General features: G+C 45.6%; 1 protein-coding gene across 4 annotated transcripts in view; it reads right to left on the minus strand.

The window, feature by feature from the left end:
- Window positions 1-22686, minus strand: part of SNX8 (sorting nexin 8) — a 238329-nt gene that overhangs the window by 202764 nt on the left and 12879 nt on the right. For 3 of the 4 annotated variants that reach the window (XR_009558534.1, XM_035130973.2, XM_035130972.2), the window contains exons 2-10: window positions 17424-17614; window positions 15819-15936; window positions 14554-14675; window positions 10250-10330; window positions 8832-8992; window positions 7161-7293; window positions 6033-6101; window positions 3165-3314; window positions 1141-1290 (exon numbers count right to left, since the gene is read on the minus strand). Coding sequence is in view for 3 of the 4 variants with exons in the window: in XM_035130973.2 (XP_034986864.2) it covers window positions 1141-1290; window positions 3165-3314; window positions 6033-6101; window positions 7161-7293; window positions 8832-8992; window positions 10250-10330; window positions 14554-14675; window positions 15819-15936; window positions 17424-17614 (1175 nt within the window). In the remaining variant the exon portion in view is untranslated. The remainder of the gene's footprint in view (window positions 1-1140; window positions 1291-3164; window positions 3315-6032; window positions 6102-7160; window positions 7294-8831; window positions 8993-10249; window positions 10331-14553; window positions 14676-15818; window positions 15937-17423; window positions 17615-22686) is intronic. The other variant, XM_060282516.1, reaches the window with a different exon arrangement.

The following is a 22686-nucleotide window of genomic DNA, read 5'->3' on the forward strand; positions in this document are numbered from 1 at the left end:
ACAAGGAACTCTCCACTCTGCAACATTGGGTTGCAGGTCCATTTATTCATTAATAAATACACACTGGCTTAGAGGGGATTCTGCCTTCACCAAGCCCAAAAAGAACTGGGAATTCTCATTTGGGGGGGGCACTTAAACAAAACCAAACTGGCAGAAGCTGAAAGGAACGATCACCCATCAAGTATCTATTTATATAGATACAGACAGATATACAGACAGGCTGCAAATATTTTTAAAAATCTGTGCTGTTTGTTGTTTTCCACTCTGGGCTCCTGTGAGAAACAACTGAATAAGTAATACAATCGTATCTTGGAAGTGAAATGGAATCTGTTCCGGAAGTCCGTTCGACTTCCAAAACATTTAGAAACCAAAGTGCGGCTTCTGATTGGCTGCAGAAAGCTCCTGCAGCCAATCGGAAGCTGCACCAGCCACATTGGATGTTGGGGTTCCAACAGGGCCGGTGCATCCATTCAGGCGACCTAGACAGCTGCCTAGGGCGCCAGAATGGAGGGGGCGCTGGCCAGCCTGCCCGCCCGCCACCCCCCAGTGCTGAGCGGCTTCAGGCCGCTCTCCAGAGGCACGCACATGCCTCCAGAGAGTGGCCTGAAGCCGCTCTACAGCTGACAGCCGCAGTGGAGGCGGCCCCAGGCTCACGCTCCCCGCGCGAAGCTTCGGAGGCGGCGAGCCTGGGGCCACCTCGCTGCGCCTGTCAGCTGTAGAGCGGCTTCAGGCCGCTATCCCGAAGCGCGGGTGCCTCCGGAGAGCGGCCTGAAGCCGCTCTACAGGCTACAGCTAACAGGCGCAGCGAGGTGGCCCCAGCCCCACGCTCTTGTGCGAAGCTCCGGAGGTGCGCGGGAGCCTGGGACCACCTCTCAGCTGTTTTATTTGTATTTTTTCTACTTTTTATTTTTTTCTACTTTTTTCTATTTCTATTTTTTATTTTTGTATGGGGGGACGCCAGAAGGTGATCTCACCTAGGGCGAAAAAAAGCCTAGCACCGGCCCTGGGTTCCAAAGAACATTCGCAAACCGGAACACTCACTTCCGGGTTTGCGGCGTTCGGGAGCCAAAACGTCCAAGTACGAAGGCGTTCAGGATCCAAGGTACGATTGTAACAGCAATTATTTTAAAAGGCGCTCACCTCCTTGTGACCCTGGATCTGTGAATTGACAAAAGCCCCCAAGATGTGAGATGTTAGAGGAAGGTAAATGTGGATCAGTTGGGTCTCTTGGTGCAGACAGTACAGAGAGAAGTAATTCCGCAGTTCCATAGTCAGAATAGTGTTCTCTTGCTGTAAAAGGAAGAGGAGAGATCAGTGAGATGCTACTGAAAGCAGACAGAGGGCAGGATGCAATAGACGTAACCCAACAGTTGTCTCTCATGCTAGAATGGGGTGATTTAAGCTCCCCTGTTTCTGGAGCTTGAGCACCCACAACAGCAAGAGCCCCAGAGGTTTGTAAGTAACCACGAATTTGAGGCAGCAAGTCATTATCGACAAGGGGAGGCTGTAAACAACCATGGGGTTTACCCAACCTGTCACATATACTCACATATACAGCAGGATACAGAAACTGAGTGCAGGGGGCAGCAAGGAAAAAGCAGATGGCTTTTTTTCTTGACCAGGTCAGGCCATACAAAGCCTATTATCTATTTCCTTGCTCCGCTGAAGCAGCTTCCTGTACTTCCCTGGCTCCCCAGATCTGGACGGTAGGAGCGCCTAATCCCCTATGAGACTCTCGATGGCTTTTAGGGACAAAGCTCCACGTCTCATCTTTTACAAAGTGCTTTCTCTTTCTCTGCCAACAGGAGCCTGCTTAGTCCCATCTTTCCTGGCTTTCCACCAAGCTACAACCTGGCCTTGTGAGCAGCTGCATGCTGCCGAATGTCAGATCCAGTTTACTTTTTGGTTTTACCTGTTTGGTTTTTGTTAACCTGGAAATGTTAGCAGGAGTTTTAGATGGTTTTACCATTTTCCTTTTTTAACGTGTCGCATGTATACCACTCTAGGTATCGTTAGGGTCAGAACACATGATCCACAACTAAATCAAAGAGGTAACTCTCAGAGTGTGTCTTTGTTTTCACCCAGCCCAGCAGTATTTCCCTATTTTCCAGAGACACTGAAGGTGACTAAACCCCAAAACCACTCTGAACCATTGGAAATCTTGACTAGTAGGAGTTTCACAAGGCACTCCCCACAGCCAGGTGGGCTAGACACTTGTCTGTCGTGGGATGTGTTTGTTGTTTTTCTAATAAAATGAAAGCTCAAGTGTAACGGATTAGCCTCAGGATGGAATATTTATTACACCCTGGATTAGAAAGAGTTAATCCACCTCCAACTTAACTGGCAGCGCATCTTTAGGAGGCAGGAAGGTGCCCGGTTTTAAAAGGAGGGAAGAACCTTTGGCAGTTGGAAGAGAGGGAGTGTGGTGACGAAGAGGGAAAAAGAAGGGTGTTGGGGCCAGGAGAGTGGTGGTTTAGGTTAGGATTAGGATAACTTGAAGTTAAAGTCGGACAGAGTTAATGTATAACTGTAACTAAGCTTGTAAACTTATGCATCGTTAAGAAAAGAAAAACCTATGTTCTCAATAAAATAAAATTCATCTTCTTTTTGTGCCAAAGAATATCGTCTTGGTTATTCCAGCAGCGTATTAAAACTCACAGAGGTGGAGACTCAGAAAAGGGCAAAACATCCCTAAGGAAAAGGGGATAGTTTGTGTCCTAGAGTCACACAGGAAGGGCAGTATGGTGAAAACCTAGAGTGCCACAAGTTTGCCAGGGTGATATGGCAGACTGATACAGTGGGGATCTGAGTTGAGGGGGTCCCTGTTCTGTAGGCAAGAGGTTGTTCATTCAAATAGCCCTGAGTGTTTGTGAGATCAGGCCATGAAAGCTGGAATTAGACTCTCTTTACTGAGAGGCCCAGAATTGAGGGTTTTATTTTAAGGCGTAAGGAATTGAGCGGGGATTGCTTTACCCCTGTACCCTTTCGTCTCATAATCTATCGGCAATGTTGGCGAGGGGGTTCGTCGCATCAAGATTCTCAGAATACAGCATATGTCCACCGACACCAATCCGGCATGTTCCTTGGTTTGGATAGAATGCACAAAGCCCTGAATGCTTAGAAAGTACATACAATGGGAGAAGAAGCAGGAGATTGTACCGTACCTCCACTATTCGGGATTCCAGCTGCTCCACCGACTCTGGCTCTTTGTTCTGCACTGTGGCACTCATCATCTGCCTCTTCATCGCGCTATATTTATGCAAGGCTCTCTGGTGCTTGTGCAGAACTCCCTTCTCGTGCCTCTCGCAAAGATCCTACATCGCAGAGAGAAAAGTCAGGTCACCCTATAAAAGAGGGTGCTTTCTATACAGCTCAAATCCACATAACAGTGATATAAAGAGGTGTGGGATATAGCTATTAATGATAAATTAACATGTGCCATTAAGGTAAGATGGGGAATACGCAGGAGAATGATTTTGAGGAGATATAGAAGGTGTTTTTATAATTTGTACTGTTAAAAAGGAAAGGGATCAAACCATCAGAAGAGGTGTTGGAATTTTGGGAGGTTGGATAGTTACAATGGAATGATCTCAGTGGGGTGAAAATTTTTGTTCTTATTTATTTATCATTACTATTACTTTGTCAAAATAAAAATAAAAAATGGGGGGGGGGGAGAACCACAGAACATGTTGGGAAGATAGCATAGGAGAACTGATAAAAAACACAACTATTTAGAAATAAAAGTTACAGGTAGGTAGCCGTGTTGGTCTGAGTCGAAGCAAAATAAAAAAAATCCTTCAGTAGCACCTTAAAGACCAACTAAGTTTATAGCATTTGCCAACGGTGCCCTTCAGCTCTCTATATTGGACAAACAGGCCAAACCCTACACCAAAGGATAAATGGACATAAATCTGACATCAGGAACCATAAGACTGAAAAACCAGTAGGAGAACACTTCAATCTCCCAGGACATTCTATACAAGATCTCAAAGCAGCTGTTTTATTACAGAGAAATTTCAGGTACAGACTGGAAAGAGAAGTTGCTGAATTGGAAATCATTACCAAGCTTAAAACCATGGAAGCACCTGGGATGAATAGAGACATCGGATTCTTATCTCATTATGCATGATCAAGCTTTCTTTAGCACCTCAGCCCAGGACTAATTGCAGCCATCAGCAGCCATTAACAGCCATCTACAGGTTTACCACTCCCATCAGCCCATCACCCATTCCCACCCACCCCCACCACCCTCTGTATATATATAGGGTCTGACACTTCTGTTTCTAGTGTATCTGAAGAAGTGTGCATGCACACGAAAGCTCATACCAAAATATAAACTTAGTTGGTCTTTAAGGTGCTACTGAAGGATTTTTTTTATTTTGCTAGAAATAAAAGGTTCTGCAATGCTCATATAAGCAAGATTCAGAAGACCTCATCCATCCCAAACCCTTGTTTGGTTGGAACAATGGAGAGGGCTTTTTCTGTGAATGCACCCATCTTCCAGGGTGGCCTCCCTCCACTGCAGCATACAGAGCTCCCTGTTTCAAAAAGGCTTTAGGTCTGTAGAGATTGTGTTTTACCACCACTTGGCTTTTACTGTTTGACTCTCCAGTTTGCATTTTAAATGCACTGCAGGAAACTGTTCGCTGCCAGCAGTGTGTGTGTGTGTGTGTGTGTTTTGTATTTTATACTCTGTGTTTCGTGCCATATATCTAAAATGCTTAATAAAAAGATTTGCAAAAAAGGGCATCTTGGCCCATCTTGCTCCAAGAAATTATTATTATTTTTATGCTGCAGTCAATTTCAAAGAAGTTAAAAAGAATTACCATCTTTTTTTAAAGGTTTGTTAAATAGCAGGTAGCATTTGGAGACACAGGAGGTTGTCAAGGGCAAAAATAATGAGCACACTTGGGGGGGGGATAATGAACACAGCAGAGTTTCTTCTCTGCCAGCACAGTCTGAATGTTTACCTGCATCACTTCCAAATATCAGAATGAAACAGATCTCTTGAGCTGGGAAGCTTTTCATTCAGATCTCATATTTGCCACAGTTTAACTATGTGGGCCTTAAGCAACCCACCTTTCCTCAGCCTCTACCCCCCCCCCATCTGTAAAAGGGGGACGTACTACATTCATACCCCACTTATCAGACATAATTGGCTCCCATAGTGAATTAAAACACCACAGGAAGTTAAAATACATCATACAAATGCAATATAAAATATTAGGGATACATGGATGTGGGTAGGATAAGGGGCTGGTTCACATGTTACACTAAACCACGGCTTTGCAATACAGTACATAGACAAGCCTCTGACCCAGTTACATGTCACGTCTGTTTACATTCCACCACAGATTGCTGGCCTGAGCAGAACTTCTGCTCTGTATTGTTTTTGTTTTTAGTCTCTCTCCAAGAAGACGGCAAGGAGAGATGCCATGTTTTCTTTGTCCTGATTTATGTATAATAAATGCATAGTTTCGTATGTGTCCACGCCTCAAGCTTTATCGGTTGCCACAGTTTACACTGCTGAGTAATGTGTGCTCAAGCCTGCTCTGCTTGAGTCACAGATGCACGTCAGAGCAGAGGTCAATGGATCTCCAGAGCGGCCAGGCTGAGAGGGGAGACGCTGCAGCTGGGGCCGAGCCAGCTGGCTTTTCCTCCCCATTTCTGACACAAAGAACCGCAGTTTAATGCTGCATGCAACCATAATTTATGGTTTGAAGTTGGCTTCTTTAGCAACTAAACCATAGTTTCTAGGGATTCCTGGTTTTGAACGTAACACTAAACTGAGATGATATGAAACTGAAAATAATCTTGGCCATATTTCCTACCCTGCTCCACCTCCCAGGGCCAGCGCACAGCCCTGAAAAAGGCCCAACTTGCCACCAGAACCTCCCAAATGTCTAGTTTGGCCTCCCAACTCATTCCTTGGATAGTTTTCCATTAAGCCTCGTGTAACGCCCTCAAGCAAGCACACACAGCTGTTTCTGAGCCATTTACTCACACACTGGCAGGGAGAAAGCAGGGCTTACTTTATAGGACTGGAGCAAGTCCAGGAAAAGGTTCAGCTTCTCCACCACATCATTCTCTTCCTGTTTACCCTAGAAAGCAGAAGGGCAAATGAGTGAAAGAAACAGGGTGGACTTGGGCTGCAGTCCATCCAAGCACAGAACACGGGGAAAGACATTTCCAAGTCTCTTGTCCCAACATCTCGTGTCTCAAAGACCTACAGTGGGAGTGCCCTGGACTAACAGGCTTAGATGCCAAGGCTGTCAATCTAAGCGAGGCCTGAGAAAGGGAAGTGATGAGCCAGGAGGCTCTGACTGGGAATCTGGAAACAGGGTTCGATGCCTTGCTCTTTAAGCCACCGGGGCTGCAAAGAGGATTACCTAGCAGATCACTGCAGAGCCACACCAATAACGACTGAAAGCTGTTGTGCAGTTAGCTCATCAGCCAGGCAGAATCGGATGGTTTGAGGAGCCATCAGGGGCACACCTGGCCTTGTATAATAACCACACCCTCAGACTGCAATCCCCACTCTAAGGCATTTGTCAGCCAAGCTGGCTGCTCTACAGGAGCTTCAGATGGCTGTCAAAACAAACAGATGTCTCTTCACTGCAGAAAGAGAGAGCAGCAAAGTGTCTCCAAGTTCAGAGAGAAAAAGGAGTGATTGAGAAAGAGAAAGCGTGTGTGCCAAGACCACTCTTCAATTAATCAGCACCTTCCCCCTTAAACATATTCATGCACATGCACCAAGCCACCACAGTGCTGCAAACTCAGCAAGGCGTGGAAAATTTCTGTCGTCTTCCTTCCAGTGATGGATAAGGCACAGGAGGGCACAGATCCTCCTCCTTTTCTCAAGGAGATGGAGAAGTGTCAGGAAAGCAATTCTGGGTGGGTGTGGAGCTCAAGTTATGACTCCCATCTTCCTTTCTCTTGGCCATTGGCCTTTTAGAACCTGCCTCCCTTGGGCTGTGCTACTTGCTTCTGACCCCTCCAAATGATAACCAGTATCCCTATGAACCAGAAACATGGCTGTTTGCAGGTCTGATCCTGCAGGGCCCTGAATTTTGATATTTTTTTGGGGGGGAGTGCTATGGGGAAAGAGAGGCACACCTACAAAGCCCGTTTTCTTCAAGGAAGAAAGCAGTAGAGCTCACCTGTTGAACAGCTTTGTCAGCCAGCAGTGCAAATTCGACAGAAAGGCCTTTCAGGGCCTGTTTGAGGTTTCCCCAAGCACTATTGTTCAAAGAAGCCCAGGAAGGGAGTGGGGTTGTGTCGGAGCCCAGAGCACTACAGGAAGAAAAGAAGCATGCAAGAGGGTCTAGGAAGAGACTTCCACAAAGCCCACAGGCTGCCCAAGGGTTCCTTGTCCCAAATTACAGCTCTGTTTTCTTCTTTAACTAGACCCTCATTATGCTTTGCAATTCAAGCCCCTTTCCCCACCCCCACCCCCAGTGCACACCCTGTGCTTCTTGCAGCTGACAGCCACGGAGGATACAGTGATCAGTGATCATTGTCAGAGTTGTCTGTGATCTGGATCAAAAATGAAAACCAAAATTTTGCAATAAAGTAAACAGGAACCTGCCACTTGCACACATTTTGCAAACTGAGCAAAATGTGTATATATTAATTTGTTCACACACTTCCAAGCCCATCATTGCAAAACCACCACCCCCAAGGTGCTAGAAACTTGCTTTAAACAAAATGAAAGCAGATTCCAAATTCTGCACCCACCATCAAATCCTGTGCTTGGACAGTGCTGTCACAGAATCACAATGTTTACACAGCCTTGGTGATTTTACCCAAAGGCGGAGCTAACTGCTCCGGCACCCGGAGCGGCGCACATGCTTTGCACCGGGGGGGGGGCACGAGCAGCATGTGTCCCAGGGGGTGCCGCGAGCGTCCCAGGAGGTTGCTGCCCACAGCGAGTGGCGAGCGTCCCAGGGGGGTGGGGCAGTGATGTCAACCCTGCTCAGGGATGACACCCGGGCAGACCACACCCACTGCACCCCCCTTCCTCTACCAGTGATTTTACCCACCTGCAAAATTAAGGCTTGTTCAGATCTAACTTAGGGCAAAACATAGCAGCAATCAGTTGGTACAGGGAGTGCCCCGTGTGGCCACACTCATTGCAATCTTCCCTGGTAGCTCTGTGTATATTAAACTCAAATTCAAGCTGTCTTAGCCTTTTTAGGGAGCATGCAATAATCAGGAAACACACCTTTCTTCAGATTATTCGTGTTCCATCAGAAAAGGTGGAGACTAGCTCCAAAGATCCCCATGGAAGAGGAAGGTGAGCTCATAGAGGCACACAGTTCTTGCAAAAAGGTATCGCGCCTCTGCCACTAAGGATCAAACCAGATGAGATAAAGGTCACCTGTTGTTGTATTCTTCAAATGCTGGCGAACAAAAGCAGTGGGACACTTGATGTGGATCAGGGCAGCAGCACAGAGGAAGGAAAGCAACACCTTCTCTCTCTGCAGCATTTCCCCAAGTTTCCATTACTCCAGTCCCACCCTCTAAAGAAGTTGCTATTAGCCCCATTTGGGGAAACATTCATGCACACAGGGAACACCTACAGAGTTTAAGGGGATGAACAGGTTTTGGGTGAGGATGATGGGGAGATATGATTTGTTTCAGAAAAACAGTGCAAAGCGGAAGAGTTTCTCTCCCACCCCACAGCACCACAGTCCCGAAACAGATCAGGGCCCCTCAACAGCTGCCATTTGTCATCCTGTAAAAAGTGACCAGACAGATCTCCATCATATCATCTAGTTTATCCTGCATCTGAGGCTGCAAAAGAGATAGTTCAGCCGAATCCAGTTCACCTTAGTTCCTTCCCAAACAAAAGGAGGTCTGAGGCATTGTCAATTGCTCGGGAGGCTATCTTCTCCGTTCGATCCCGCAGTTTGTAAAAGCTGTTGTAGATGTTTCGGATCAGCTCCCTGCTGGCAGCAAACTGGACCTGGATATCAGGTGGCAGGAAATCCTAGAGTAGAACACAAGTTAGTTCACAACAAGTCCTACAAAAGAGCTTCACAGAGAGAGTGAGAAAAGTTGCCTACAAGCTCAGACAGCATGTATGTCAATTAGGAATCTCTTTGCAACTCTACACGACCCACTTTTCCGATAAGCAAGAAATTCCAAGCACACGCTCACACACCCAGCTACCAGTGTCGCAAACGTAGGGAGGTGTGGAAAGTTACGATGGGGCTCTGCCGATACATGGATCACATAAGGATGAAAAAGCACCCACCTTTTTTCCAAGAAGGTGGAGTAATAGGTGGTGCAGGAATAAAAAAAAATGGGTGGATGTGTTGCCCAAGAGATGATTTCTTACAAAATCTTCCAGGGTTGCAATAGAGTTGGGGACTATAAAGCCAGACAACCAAACAAGGCAAAGGTGGGAGATCTGCACCTAGGTTTCCCATTTTCTTAAAAGCAAGCGGCAAGGGACCTAATTTGTATTAAGAATGCAGAACTGGGGGTGGCAAGGTTAATCCTCCCCACCCCGTGCCATTTTCCTGATGCAAATTGGACTCCTCAAGCTCCAGTAAGAACATAAGAATAGGCTTCTGGATCAGGCCAGTCATCCACCTAGTCTAGCATCCTGTTCTCACAGGGGCCAAACAGAAGCGGCTTTGTCATGTTGGCCACATGACCTGGAAGCTGTACGCCGGCTCCCTCGGCCAATAATGCGAGATGAGCGTGCAACCCCAGAGTCGGTCACGACTGGACCTGATGGTCAGGGGTCCCTTTACCTTTACCTTTAACTGGGAAAAAGTAGTCCAACTTGTAGTAATTGCTCTGATCCAGCAGATGGCGCCATTACAGGCACTCCCCGCCTTACAAAGACAACCAGTTAATTATCTCTAGCTGCCAGAAAGTGCGCTTTAGATTGCAAAACTGCAAGCAGAGTCTGTTGTTAATATATTCTTGTACACTTGTAAGTGTAGGTGCTATATAGTTAATGAATATTGTTGGACCACCATTTTCCTCCTCCCCTTTCACCTAATCAGAGCCAGGAGTCAGCTGCAAACAGTGGGTGTGAGCCTTACACACACCATTGAGCTCCTGAAATGCCAAAGTCAGTGGGATCGAAGAAGCCTAAATGAGCGTAATTGCAGCCAGCGCCTCTCTTCGCTGTTACAAAAGAAGCCTTTGGGAGCTTCCTGTTCAAATAAAACTGCTGCTGTTTTCCAAGCAGGTAGGAGACTTTCCAGCTGCATGAGAGAGACACAAATACCTTGGCCTGAGTTGCTAGCTTGCAAGTCATGAATTCGTCTCCCACACCCTGGACCAACTCCCTCAGCTTGTTCTGCACATCCTGGAAAAGCAATGGAAACAGATTTTGTTTTAGAGGGAGGGAGGGAGGGAGAGAGAGACAGTATTTGTGTCATCAGGTGACTTACCCTCAGTCCATGTCTTGTGACTGCACGACCTTACAGAACACTCCGGTGTGTTTTGCTTCTCTAGGCAAAGCAAACATGTGTCCCAACCGTTAATTGCCTCTTGGGGGGCTGGGCCAATCTGACACACCAAAAGCAAGGCTGCCAAGCAAGGCCAGCTCAAAGACTGTAATGGGAAGGAAACCTGCAGCGCTTTCTTCCTCCCTCCACCGTGAGAGACAGGCAGCAGTCCGACCTTGCAAAGCATTGGTACCCAGGTGGTGCTGTGGTTAAACCACTGAGCCTAGGGCTTGCCGATCGGAAGGTCGGCGGTTCGAATCCCTGTGACGGGGTGAGCTCCCGTTGCTTGGTCCCAGCTCCTGCCAACCTAGCAGTTCGAAAATGCAAGTAGATAAATAGGAACCGCTACAGCGGGAAGGTAAACGGCATTTCCATGTGCTGCTCTAGTTTGCCAGAAGCAGCTTTGTCATGCTGGCCACATGACCTGGAAGCTATACGCCAGCTCCCTCGGCCAAAAATGTGCGCAACCCCAGAGTCGGTCACGACTAGACCTAATGGTCAGGGGTCCCTTTACTTTTTTATGCTTGCAAAACACCCTCTTCCCAAATCAACTATTTCGCCAGATTCCTGCTGAACGCCACAGCACTGTATCTTAGAGCACTTCATTTCCAGTCTGGCTTCTTCAAGAGTGAACCATCTATGCTCTGGCACAACAATACATTTGAATATCCAAGAAGAGGAAAGGCCTTAATGTGGGACATTGCTGTCAAACACAACTATTTATAACTGCTAGTTTGTGCATGAAAGGGTTAAGATCAGAGAGGTCTCATGTTACACTTTGAAGGAGAATTATATGAAAATGACACATCATTGGTATTTAACTCCTAGTAAATTAGCTAAAATGTATAAATCAAAGTCTAAAACATGCTGGAAATGTAAAGAGAAAGAGGGTACTTTTCTGCAATTCGCTCTACGTGGGGCTACCTTTGAAGGTGACCTGGAAACTACAACTAATCCAGAATGTGGCAGCTAGACTGGTGACTGGGAGCAGCCGCCGAGACCACATAACACCAGTCCTAAGAGATCTACATTGGCTCCCAGTACGTTTCCGAGCACAGTTCAAAGTGTTGGTGCTGACCTTTAAAGCCCGAAATGGCCTCGGTCCAGTATACCTGAAGGAGCGTCTCCACCCCCATGGTTCTGCCCGGACACTGAGGTCCATTACCGAGGGCCTTCTGGCGGTTCCCTCATTGCGAGAAGCCAAGTTGCAGGGAACGAGGCAGAGGGCCCTCTCGGTGGTGGCGCCCACCCTGTGGAACGCCCTCCCATCAGATGTCAAAAAGAAAAACAGCTACCAGATTTTTAGAAGACATCTGAAGGTAGCCCTGTTTAGGGAGGCTTTTAATGTTGAATAGATTATTTTATTTCATTTTTCTGTTGTAAGCCGCCAGATGGACGGGGTATAAATAATATATTATTATTATTATTATTATTATTATTATTATTATTATTATTATTATTATCATCATCGCATGTGGTGGTCATGTAAGATGATAAAAGAATTCTGAGAAATGATATATAATGAAAGGGGTGGGGGGAAATTGTTGAAAATAACCAAAGAAACCAGAAGCCTTTTTTAAGGCACTACAGGACCAGAGATCCCAAAGAACCAAATGAAACTATTCATGTACGTGACCATGGCTGCACAGATTCTGTCAGCCAAGAAATCGAAAGACTGTACAACTCTGACCAAATGAGAGTGGCAGATAAAATGAACTATGCCGATATGGCAAAACTTACAGGAAGAATTAGAAATCAGGAAGAGGAGGTCTTTAATAAAGAATGGGGAAAGTTTATAATCTATTTGAAAAACTATTGTAAACAATTACACACATTGGTAGGATTGACAGAAAACTTGCGGCCAAATTTGAACTATGGAATTATAAAGAATTTATAAGAATAGAGTTATGAAAGAGATGCAGAGGGGGGAAATCATTATATTAAGATCCACAATGGAGGGGGGAGCCAAAGGGGATTATATGTTTATGTTTTTATTTCGCTTGTTTATATAAAATAGAAAATGCAAAATCATTTTTTAAATAAAAAAAGATCAGAGAGGTCTGTTCATAGACTCAACTAGGCCATGCCCCCTTATCTTCCTGAGGGAGGAAGTGACGCTGCTTCTCAGCCTTTTAATCTTACTCTCTCCGTGCCATGTAACTGACCAGGGTGGACATGACTGAACATGCTCAAACTTCAGACCGCATATTTGAAACTATATTTTGTATTTTGCACCCAAGAGTAAACTCCATATGTTCTCCTTGCTGCTGCTCAGAACAATGCATGAATCAGACCTTTGGATTTAGTAAGTAAAACTTTTAAAGTTACTTAACAGTATGTGGTCTGTTCATTGCTAGAGGGGTAGAGAGAAGGGGCAAGCATTTTAAGGCAGACTGAATGGGATACACAAAAGGGTTTTTAGAAATCATTCCAAACAACTATCAGAGGATACTAAGAACTGTCAACTTTAAAACTATGAGACCCATTGAAAGGTATTTTAATGAAGCTCAAAAGGGTTGTATCCAGTATTAGTCCCATTCAGTATCGACCCACTGAATTTAGTGGTCATGGTTATGTTAGGATCTGTAATTTTAATGGATCTACTCTAGGCAGGACTTAGTTGGATACAATCCAAAGTGATCAATGCAAGAGACACACCATCCAGAGTGCCTCTATTTCACATAAGCCATGGATTTTGCCGCAAAGTTGACCTTGTGGACAATCTTAGCTCCCCTTTAAAAGCATTTTTCCAGCCCTCAAGGTTGCCAAAACAGAAATCTGGAAATGTGCAACAGCATGTCCATTCTATTCTTCTGGAATCTTTGGAATGTCTTGGATAGAACCATTATTAAAAATAAAAAATGCATTCCTCATAGAACCCATAGGCAAGATTCCATCACAGTCCTCAGGGCCCCTCTGTCCTAATTTCCAGGACCCGGTGCTCTCCAGCTAAGGCTGATGTGAGTCGCAGTCTAAAATATCTGGAGAGCACCAGGCTGGCAAAGACTGCTCTATCCCCTGCACTCATCCCTTCCTTGCCACTTAACCATTTCTGCCATTTTCAAAGATAGATAAGACTGGCAATGTTTGCTTGTGCACACTTCCTGTGAATTTGGAAAAGGTAGTTTGGGCGAGTGGCGGAGACACACAGTCCAGATATATCCCATCAAACTCTGCCCATTGAGATGGACAGCTAGCGGAAGATTAGCAATGAACAGTTTTAATTGAAAAGGTATAGAAGCTAACATGCCAAACGCACATACCGGAAAAAATACCAGATCTGAATGACCATATATATGGTCCACATCCAGAAGCACCTTTGCTATAAGGAAGATTCTTCTATATTCCCCTTGGTTAGCATTATTATACCGTATTGGCCTGAATGTAAGCGTCACTCCCCCCCCCCAAAAAAAAATTCTGACCATGAAAAGTTAAAGTGCGGCTTAAATTCGCGACCTTACAAAAACTGGCTTTTACGATATCGCTGCTGAAACAGAGCTATAGTAAAATGGAATGGGTGTGAGTGCATGCGGAATTCTAAGGGAACGGCTTGTATTCGGGTATTTTCTTTTTTTTCCTCCCTCGAATTTTAAAGGTGTGGCTTATATTCGGGTGCAGCTTATATTCGGGCCAGTACGGTACTTGGAATTAGACAAGGGTTAGTGAGAGGAGTTTCCTGGTCCACACAGATGTATCCAACATACACTGTAATGCACTACTCAGGAGTAAGAGCGTAAGAAGTGCCTGCTGGATCAGGCCAATATGGCCCACACAGTCTAGCATCCTGTTCTCACAGTGGCCAACCAGATGCTTGTTAGGACACCTGCAAGCAGGAACCAAGCACAAGAGCTGTCTCCCACTATTTGGTTTTCAACAAATGGTATTCAGAAGCATTACTGCCTCCTGACCATAGAGCCAGAGCATAGCCAACCTGGCTAATAGCCATCAGCAGCCCTCTCCTCCATGAATTTGTCTGGCCCTTTTAAAACCCGCCCAAGTTGGTGGCCACCACTGCCTCCTGCGGAAGAGAGTTCCATAGTTTAACCCTGAATCTTTCATTGTCCAGCTTCATTGTACTCACCGACCCACTGAAGGAGAGGAACAGCTTCAAAAGCACATCTTCTGAGAACGGAGGGTGCCGAGCCACCAGGTTAATGAAGCGCTTCAAGGCGCGCCGCCTCGTCTCGATAAATTCTCGGTCAGCTTTGAGAAGGAACACGGTGCAGGATAAAAAAAATAAACCTCCAACCCTGAGAAGCTCCTCTACCACCTCTGTTTAGACATAAAACCAATTTGCTTAAGGTCGCTGGGAACTGTAACTCTATGAGGGATAAACTACAGGGCCCAGAATACTTTGAGGGAGAAAATATTCTTCGAATGTGCTTCGAAGGTATAGTGTGTACACAGTTAGAGGCTCCAAAACGGGAGGATGGAAACCTTCCTTGCTCTTCATAGAAGTCTTCCTCCTCCTTCTCATGTTCTCGAGCATACAGCATTCTTATCAAAACAGTAAGAAGTTGGGGGGGCAGAAAATCATGTAAAACACAAACTCTGGATTCGGAACAAATCATGCAAATTGAATGTGTTATTCATGCGCATCAGTGTTTGTTAAAACTGGAGTTCTCTCAATATAGGATTTCCTAGACATTTTCTTCTCCTCAAATCCGGAGAATATAGCTCAGAGGGGGCTAACATGTAGTTCAGCAAAATCTGGCATGTCACAAATCCCATCAGCACCAGCCAGCATGGCTAATGATAAGAGATGATAGGATCTGTAGTACAGAAACATCTGAGTCACCCCTGAGGCAAAATATGCTTTTGAACTTGGACAAAATGACAGTGTTGTGTTTGCCTGAAGGTTGCTGGTCTTTACTGCTGGCTTAGCTTCCCCTCCGGGCATGATGGCCGAATTCACACATAATGCCAAACCATGGTTGGGCTTTCCACCTGAAGTTATCCTCACAAACAGTTTGCATACTAGAGATTCAGCTAGAGAAAGCTAGAGATTCAGCCACTGACAAACCACAGTTATGACCTTTTCTAAAAATAATCTGAAAAGGCTGGCTTGCACCATGGAGGCAGGAATGAATTTATTAAGAGAAGTGCTGAGCAGATGGGGAAGGAAATCCCACAACCAGCTCCAAACCATGGTTTGCCTGTTATACACCTGGAAACTCAAGCCATTGTGTGGGTTCTTAGCTTTGGTTACCACGAACTACCCTTTGATGTGATGCCTGAACTGAATTGAATTGGAATAATGTTGTTGCTGCAGAGCCTCTGAACCTGTGCTACTCTGACCCTCCTCCCTTCCTCAAGCGCATCTCATCTCAGCAGCCCAAGACGTACCTCCTAGCATTCTTTTGGGGGGAAGAGCAGGAACCATACGGTAGGGGAACTTCTGAAGAAGCATCTCATGGAAGACCACAAAGTCATTGTACCTCCTGTACACTGAGCACCTGAAACGCTATAGGAGAAAAAGAGGGAGGAAACCCTTTCAGTGCTTCAGCAGGCCCACTGCATTTCTTGAGAAGAACCCAGGCCAAAAGTTCATCTAGCCCATATTCTACTTCCAGAAATGTCAAGCCAGATGCCTACAAGAAATGCAGAGCTCAAAGGAAATAACTGTTCCTTGCTGTTGGCTCCCCAGCAGCTAGTGCTCCAAGATATACAACATTCAAACATTTAATTCCTTTCAGCAAGAGCCCCTGATGGATTATTATTATTATTATTTTTTATACCCCGCCCATCTGGCTGGGTTTCCCCGGCCACTCTGGGCGGCTTCCAACAAATACCCAAATACATTAAAATATCACAGATTAAAAACTTCCCTAAACAGGGCTGCCTTTAGGTGTTTTCTAAATGTCAGGTAGTTGTTTATCTCCTTGACCTCCGATGGGAGGGCGTTCCACAGGGCGGGCGCCACTCGTTCCCTGTAGCTTTGCTTCTCGCAGTGAGGGAACCGCCAGAAGGCCCTTGGTGCTGGATCTCAGTGTCCGGGCTGAGAAACGCAGGTGGAGACGTTCCTTCAGGTATATAGGACCGAGGCCGTTTAGGGCTTTAAAATAAAAAAATTCCTTCAGTAGCACCTTAAAGACCAACTAAGTTTTTATTTTGGTATGAGCTTTCGTGTGCATGCACACTTCTTCAGATACAGTGAAAAAACTGTATTTTTCACTGTATCTGAAGAAGTGTGCATGCACACGAAAGCTCATACCAAAATAAAAACTTAGTTGGTCTTTAAGGTGCTACTGAAGGAATTTTTTTATTTTACTTCGATCCAGACCAACACGGCTACCTACCTGTAACTAGGGCTTTAAAGGTCAGCACCAACACTTTGAATTGTGCTCGGAAACATACTGGGAGCCAATGTAGGTCTCTTAGGACCGATGTTATATGGTCTCGGCGGCCGCTCCCAGTCACCAGTCTAGCTGCCGCATTCTGGATTAATTGCATTTTCCGGGTCACCTTCAAAGGTAGCCCCACGTAGAGCGCATTGCAGTAGCCCAAGCGGGAGATAACTAGAGCATGCACCACTCTGGTGAGACAGTCTGCGGGCAGGTAGGGTCTCAGCCTGCGTACCAGATGGAGCTGGTAGACAGCCGCCCTGGACACAGAATTAACCTGGATTAGACCAAAGGACCAAGCAGGCCAGCAAACTATGGCCAACAAGACACCTCTGGGCATTGTCAAGCAAGGCATGAATGAAATATCTTTGAATATTCTTCATTTCACCTCAACTCTTCTCATAGGCAGGAGGGAATTCCTCTTTCAATATGGTCCAGGCTACATCGGTGCATTGGTATCTCAAAACAAAGGAAGCAGTCACCCCTCCCCCACCCTTTGGAATGACATGACTTTTCAAGCAGGTGACAGCCCAACACAGAAACTATGGTAATGCAGGGAAAGGATTCCCCACCCATTCTTCTTCGGTTCAGCAGAGAGTGGCATTACCTTACTGGAAACTTCATATTCCACATGTTTCAGGAAGAGGCCCTTTTTCTCAGGAATCAGCTCCACTTGCACCGTGTCCTTGCTCAACAGCTCTGGGAGGGTGTGGGGAAGCACAAGCGGGTTCCCCTGGGACGTCTGCATCCCCTGGGACTCTTCTGGCTCCTGCAGATCACTTGGAGGCTTTGCAGAGTCTAGCAGAAAGAGGAGAATCAAAAGAGGAAAACACTAGAGGAAAACACTGCAGGAGCAACAGCCCGGGCTTCTGATTTCTTTCTCTGCCCCCGAAGCAGAAGCCAGGAACACCCTTCAGGACGCTCTTTCCGAAGCAGCTGGGCAGGCAGGGAAGAGTCAGCAAATCCTTCCCTGCAAAACTCAGGGAGATCCCTAATCTCACACTTAAGCAAGAAGCCGGCTGCTCTTCTTGGACATGTGCCAAAACCTCTCACGCTGTAAGCCAGCCAAGAGGCCGGTATTTCCTGCCTGGTTTGCTCCCGCTAAGACACGAATCTGAGCAAGTCCCTGAGTCAGTATTCTTGGATCCTGCTAACGACAACAGCTTGTGGAAGGAAAGGCATCGCTATTTGAACTCTGGGCTGTGAATGAGCATCCTAAAACAGTTCCCCAAAGCATGGAAAGGCACTTCATTTCATGCAGCTTGGAAAGGCAGGGGTGGCGGTGGGAGAGTCAGACCCTCAGTTAGCCCAAGGTAAGAGATTTTCCTCTGCCCTGGTTTGACTATGTCACCAGGACTAATTCAGCCTAATAATACTCTCTGCTTCATCCTCTCCTGCCCCCCCCCTTAGGGAGGCGGGTTTATCCATATCATTCATTTATATGTGGCTGGGGAATCCCACCCAGTTGGGCAGGGTATAATTAATTAATTACTAACGCTCAGGCTAGCTTTCAATCCAAAATTCTCAAGGCAAGATGCAGCAGCTGAAATCAGAAAGTACATAGAATCATAGAGTTGGAAGAGACCACAAGGGCCATCCAGTCCAACCCCCTGCCAAGCAGGAAACACCATCAAAGCATTCTTGACATATGCCTATCAAGCCTCTGCTTAAAGACCTCCAAAGAAGGAGACTCCACCACACTCCTTGGTAGCAAATTCCACTGCCGAACAGCTCTTACTGTCAGGAAGTTCTTCCTAATGTTTAGGTGGAATCTTCTTTCTTGAAGTTTGAATCCATTGCTCCGTGTCCGCTTCTCTGGAGCAGCAGAAAACAACCTTTCTCCCTCCTCCATATGACATTCTTTCATATATTTGAACATGACTATATCACCCCTTAAGTAAGGTGACAAGAGGCAGAAAAACCCAACAACGGGCAATAAAAAGGTTCAATAAAATGAAAGCAGGTTGTCTAAGGAGAGAAGCCTTTACAAGCGACCTAGCTCCCAACTCTGGTGTGTCTGAGAAGGCAGGTGTTTCCATGGTGAACGCACTTTGCTCTGCTGTGGAGTGTTGCTAGCTTCAACCTCCTTTTTAAAAGGTTGTTTCTTATTGCAGAAGAATCCCTGGAATTGAAGTTCTCCCTTCAGGAACCATGTGTCAATGGAGCACAGCAGATGTTTTGCCTTTCAGACAGAGCTCAGGCTTATTCCCGATTCTGAAGTCCCTGTATCCAGCAATGCAGACCAGGAGAGCAACTCGCAAGCTACTGGCCAGGTGTGCCTTCCAAGGGGTAGGCAACCTAAGGCCTGTGGGCCGGATGCGGCCCAATCACTGCCTCAGTCCAGCCCACGGACGGTCCAGGAATCATCGTGTTTTTACATGAGTAGAATGTGTCCTTTTATTTAAAAGGCATCTCTGCGTTATTTGTGGGGCATAGGAATTTGTTCATCCCCCCCCCAAAAAAAATATAGTCTGGCCCATCACATGGTCTGAGGGATGATGGACCAGCCCATGGCTGAAAAAGATTGCTGACCCCCGCCTTACGCTGTAAAAAAGGAAGCCTGGCAGGGTTAAGGAAAGGTATAAAAGGGGTGGGGAACATTGGTCCAGTTTTCTCTATCTAGCCCCTAAGATTCTTCCTAGGCTGCACCTCCTCCCCTGTCCTCTCTCTTTCCCTGGGCCACATCCCTTCACACCAGGCATAGGCAAACTTGGCCCTCCAGATGTTTTGGGACTACAACTCCCATCGTCCCTAGCTAACAGGACCAGTGGTCAGGGATGATGGGAGTTGTAGTCCCAAAACATCTGGAGGGCCGAGTTTGCTGTGCCTGCTTCACACTCTCCTTGACTGCCTCCTGCATGTGCCCTTGGACTCCGTCAATGTATCCTGTTTCCGACAGCCGTATTCCCCTGGCATGTGGCCCCTGGGAGGTTGCCCAGAGGAGCATGCAGCCCTTGGCCTGAAAATGGTTTCCCACCCCTGATGTAAACTCACTCACACAGCCAGAACTCTTAGGCACTGCACCAGGCCACCGGCACAATTTAAGACTTCGTGCTCTCCATACATACACCATATTCAGAAAGTCACGACTGCATAGCTATATTGCTTCTATGTTCAGCCTGCATTGTTCAGGATGCTGATCAGGCAAGCTGTAAGCAAGGAGCCATTCCAGACAGAAAGCAAATGTATTCAAACCCACATCAAGATTCCTGGAAGTTATCAGAGTCCTGGAATAATGGCAAGTGAAGTGATGATAGCAATGCCTCTCAAATCTCCCAAGATCTCCAGGCCTCGTTCTTCCACCTACGTGACAGGTGGCACAAATTAGTTGGCCTAGCAAAGGGGCAAGGCGGAAAGGAAAGGGTAAGGCAACGTCCAGCACAGATTCGTGCTTCTGCAGCAAAGGGGGACACATACACCCCAACAGGTAGTTTTATTTGTGTTCCTCCCCAATTGCTATCACAAAATTACTGTCACTGCGTAGAGCCCCAATTTCTCACGTCCTTTTGGAGATGAGGCACAGCTGAGATGGTGGTGACTTTATAATATAAGTTCATTTACACATATATACAACATGAGCCTACGATGGAGAGGTTCACAGCATTAACACCCCAAGGGGGGTCTTGCTTCTCTCATAGAAACAGCCTTGGATTCAAACAGAAATCAAACATTGATCTCTGACTCTCTCCACAGCTTGCTGCTATGCCTCTACTTCGAATTCTGGCTTTTCTCCTTCTCACTGTCTGCGAGTCAAGGGATGGCTCCATCCATTTGTAATCTGGCACAGTGCTCCCTTTCCTTTGTTATCTTAATGGCCCATCACCCAGGCCTGGCTTGATTAGATGTTAACACTCTGGATCCATGGACCAGAGGAGTCTGGCACCCATCAACTCATAGCAAATATTTAACCTGGAGGTCCTGAGGCATTTGAAACACCTATATTTAAAAGATGCACTGTGCCTTTCCTTTAGAAAAATCCCAAGCGACAACTCTTCGTGCCTCCCAAACGTTAAAACCTTAATTCCCCTTCAGCTTCAAACATGCCTAAGAAATGCAAGCTAACGCTTCCTTAGATACTTGTGGTTTTGTCTTCTTCCACAACCCTGAGCTTTTCTGCTCCACCCAAATGCTTTTCCTCGTCACACCCAATCTGCTTCTCCTGCTCCTGATCCTCAGGCCATCTTCTCCAGCATCCCATCAGACTCATGACTGATGAGGCATAAGCCACTCAGGTATGAGAAGTTCTCATGTGAACAGGTACTGGACGCCTTCGTCTATTAACACTCTCGCACCTTGAATCAGGGTGGATTTGATTTTAATCAAATCAATTTAAATCACGATTTAATTCACTAGTCAGAAAGACTTGATTTAAATCATTTTTTTACAGAAAGACTCATTCTTGTTGGTATACTCTTAATATTTACAACCAGATGAAGTTTTCATTTTCGGAATAATAAATTTTCAGAGTAGTTCATATCAAAAATTACTGATCTGGTTATATTATTAGAAATACATAGATAATTATGAAATCATTGTGAGGTTTAATAAGATAACTGTTTATATTCGGACAACTTTTCTGCTGTACCTTATTGGAAGGAGAAAAATAATCATTTCCTTAGTAACAATTTAAACAATTTATTCAACTGAAACAAGAACATTATACCCTATGTATGTATGTTTGTTAATTGATGTGGTTGAACAATTTTTTTCAAAAAACAAAACAATTTTTTTTTTAGCACACATGAAAAACTTAAAACAAATCCTTATTTCCTGATGAATAGCCTTTGGGCTATAATGTAACTTAAATAGAAAACTATCTTTGAAAAGATTTTCCCTCCAAAAGCAATTTATTTTAAAAATCAAATTTAAATAAAAAAAATCAGGATTTAAGTAGAAAAAAACTGATTTTTTAAAAATCGTTGATTTTTAACCACTCTGCCTTGAAGCTGAAGATGGCATCGTATGCAAAGAAAGAGAATGTACTTCAATCTATCAATAGCATCTATTACTTACAGCACCACAGGAAGCTGCCATATACATAGGCAAACCACCAGCCCATCTAACTGTCTCAGCACTGACTGGCAGCAGCTGTCCAGGGTCTCAGACAGGGGCATTCCCTGGCCACCTAGAGATACCAGGGGGTTGAACCTGGGACCTTCTGCATGCAAAGCAAATGCCTTACCCCTTGGGCTATGGGTTGACAGAGCCAAGATTGACGGGTGCCCTCACCAAATATGACTGTTCCGGCATATTGTCACAAGAGGAACTGACACATCCTTTCTTCTGAGCAACAGATGCTTTTGTTCATAGAAATGTTGCATCCCCTCTACTTCTGCCAAAGTATTATCAGTGTTGATAATGCGCATATCAATTAATGTGTTGAAGCAGATTTGTCACCAATTAAACAAATGTTAATCAAATAACTGGACTGATTTTATTTTATTTTTGGTCTGTGAATTAATCAGCGGCAGAATTCAATGTGTAGTCAGACCCAAGTCCCACCATGTTTCATAGGGCTTGTTCCCACAGAGGTGCACACAGGATTGCAACCCAAAGAACTACACGAATTTGCTCACGGTAGAAAAACAAAAGCTGTGAGGAAGAAAAAAACCAACCTTTGCTTTTAGATGAAGCACAGCTCTTTTTACAGTAACTATACCCTAAGAAACAGCATTCCCATTCTCTCTCACACACACAGAAGAGCTCTTAAGATGCAACTTCACACCTGCAATTTTTCTAAGCATTTTTAAAAGTATGTTCTAAAAGGTAAAGGGACCGCTGACCATTAGGTCCAGTCACGGATGACTCTGGGGTTGCGGCGCTCATCTCGCGTTATTGGCCGAGGGAGCCGGCGTATAGCTTCCACGTCA

This window comes from Zootoca vivipara, chromosome 14 (assembly GCF_963506605.1).
Source record: "Zootoca vivipara chromosome 14, rZooViv1.1, whole genome shotgun sequence".
NCBI lineage: Eukaryota > Metazoa > Chordata > Lepidosauria > Squamata > Lacertidae > Zootoca > Zootoca vivipara.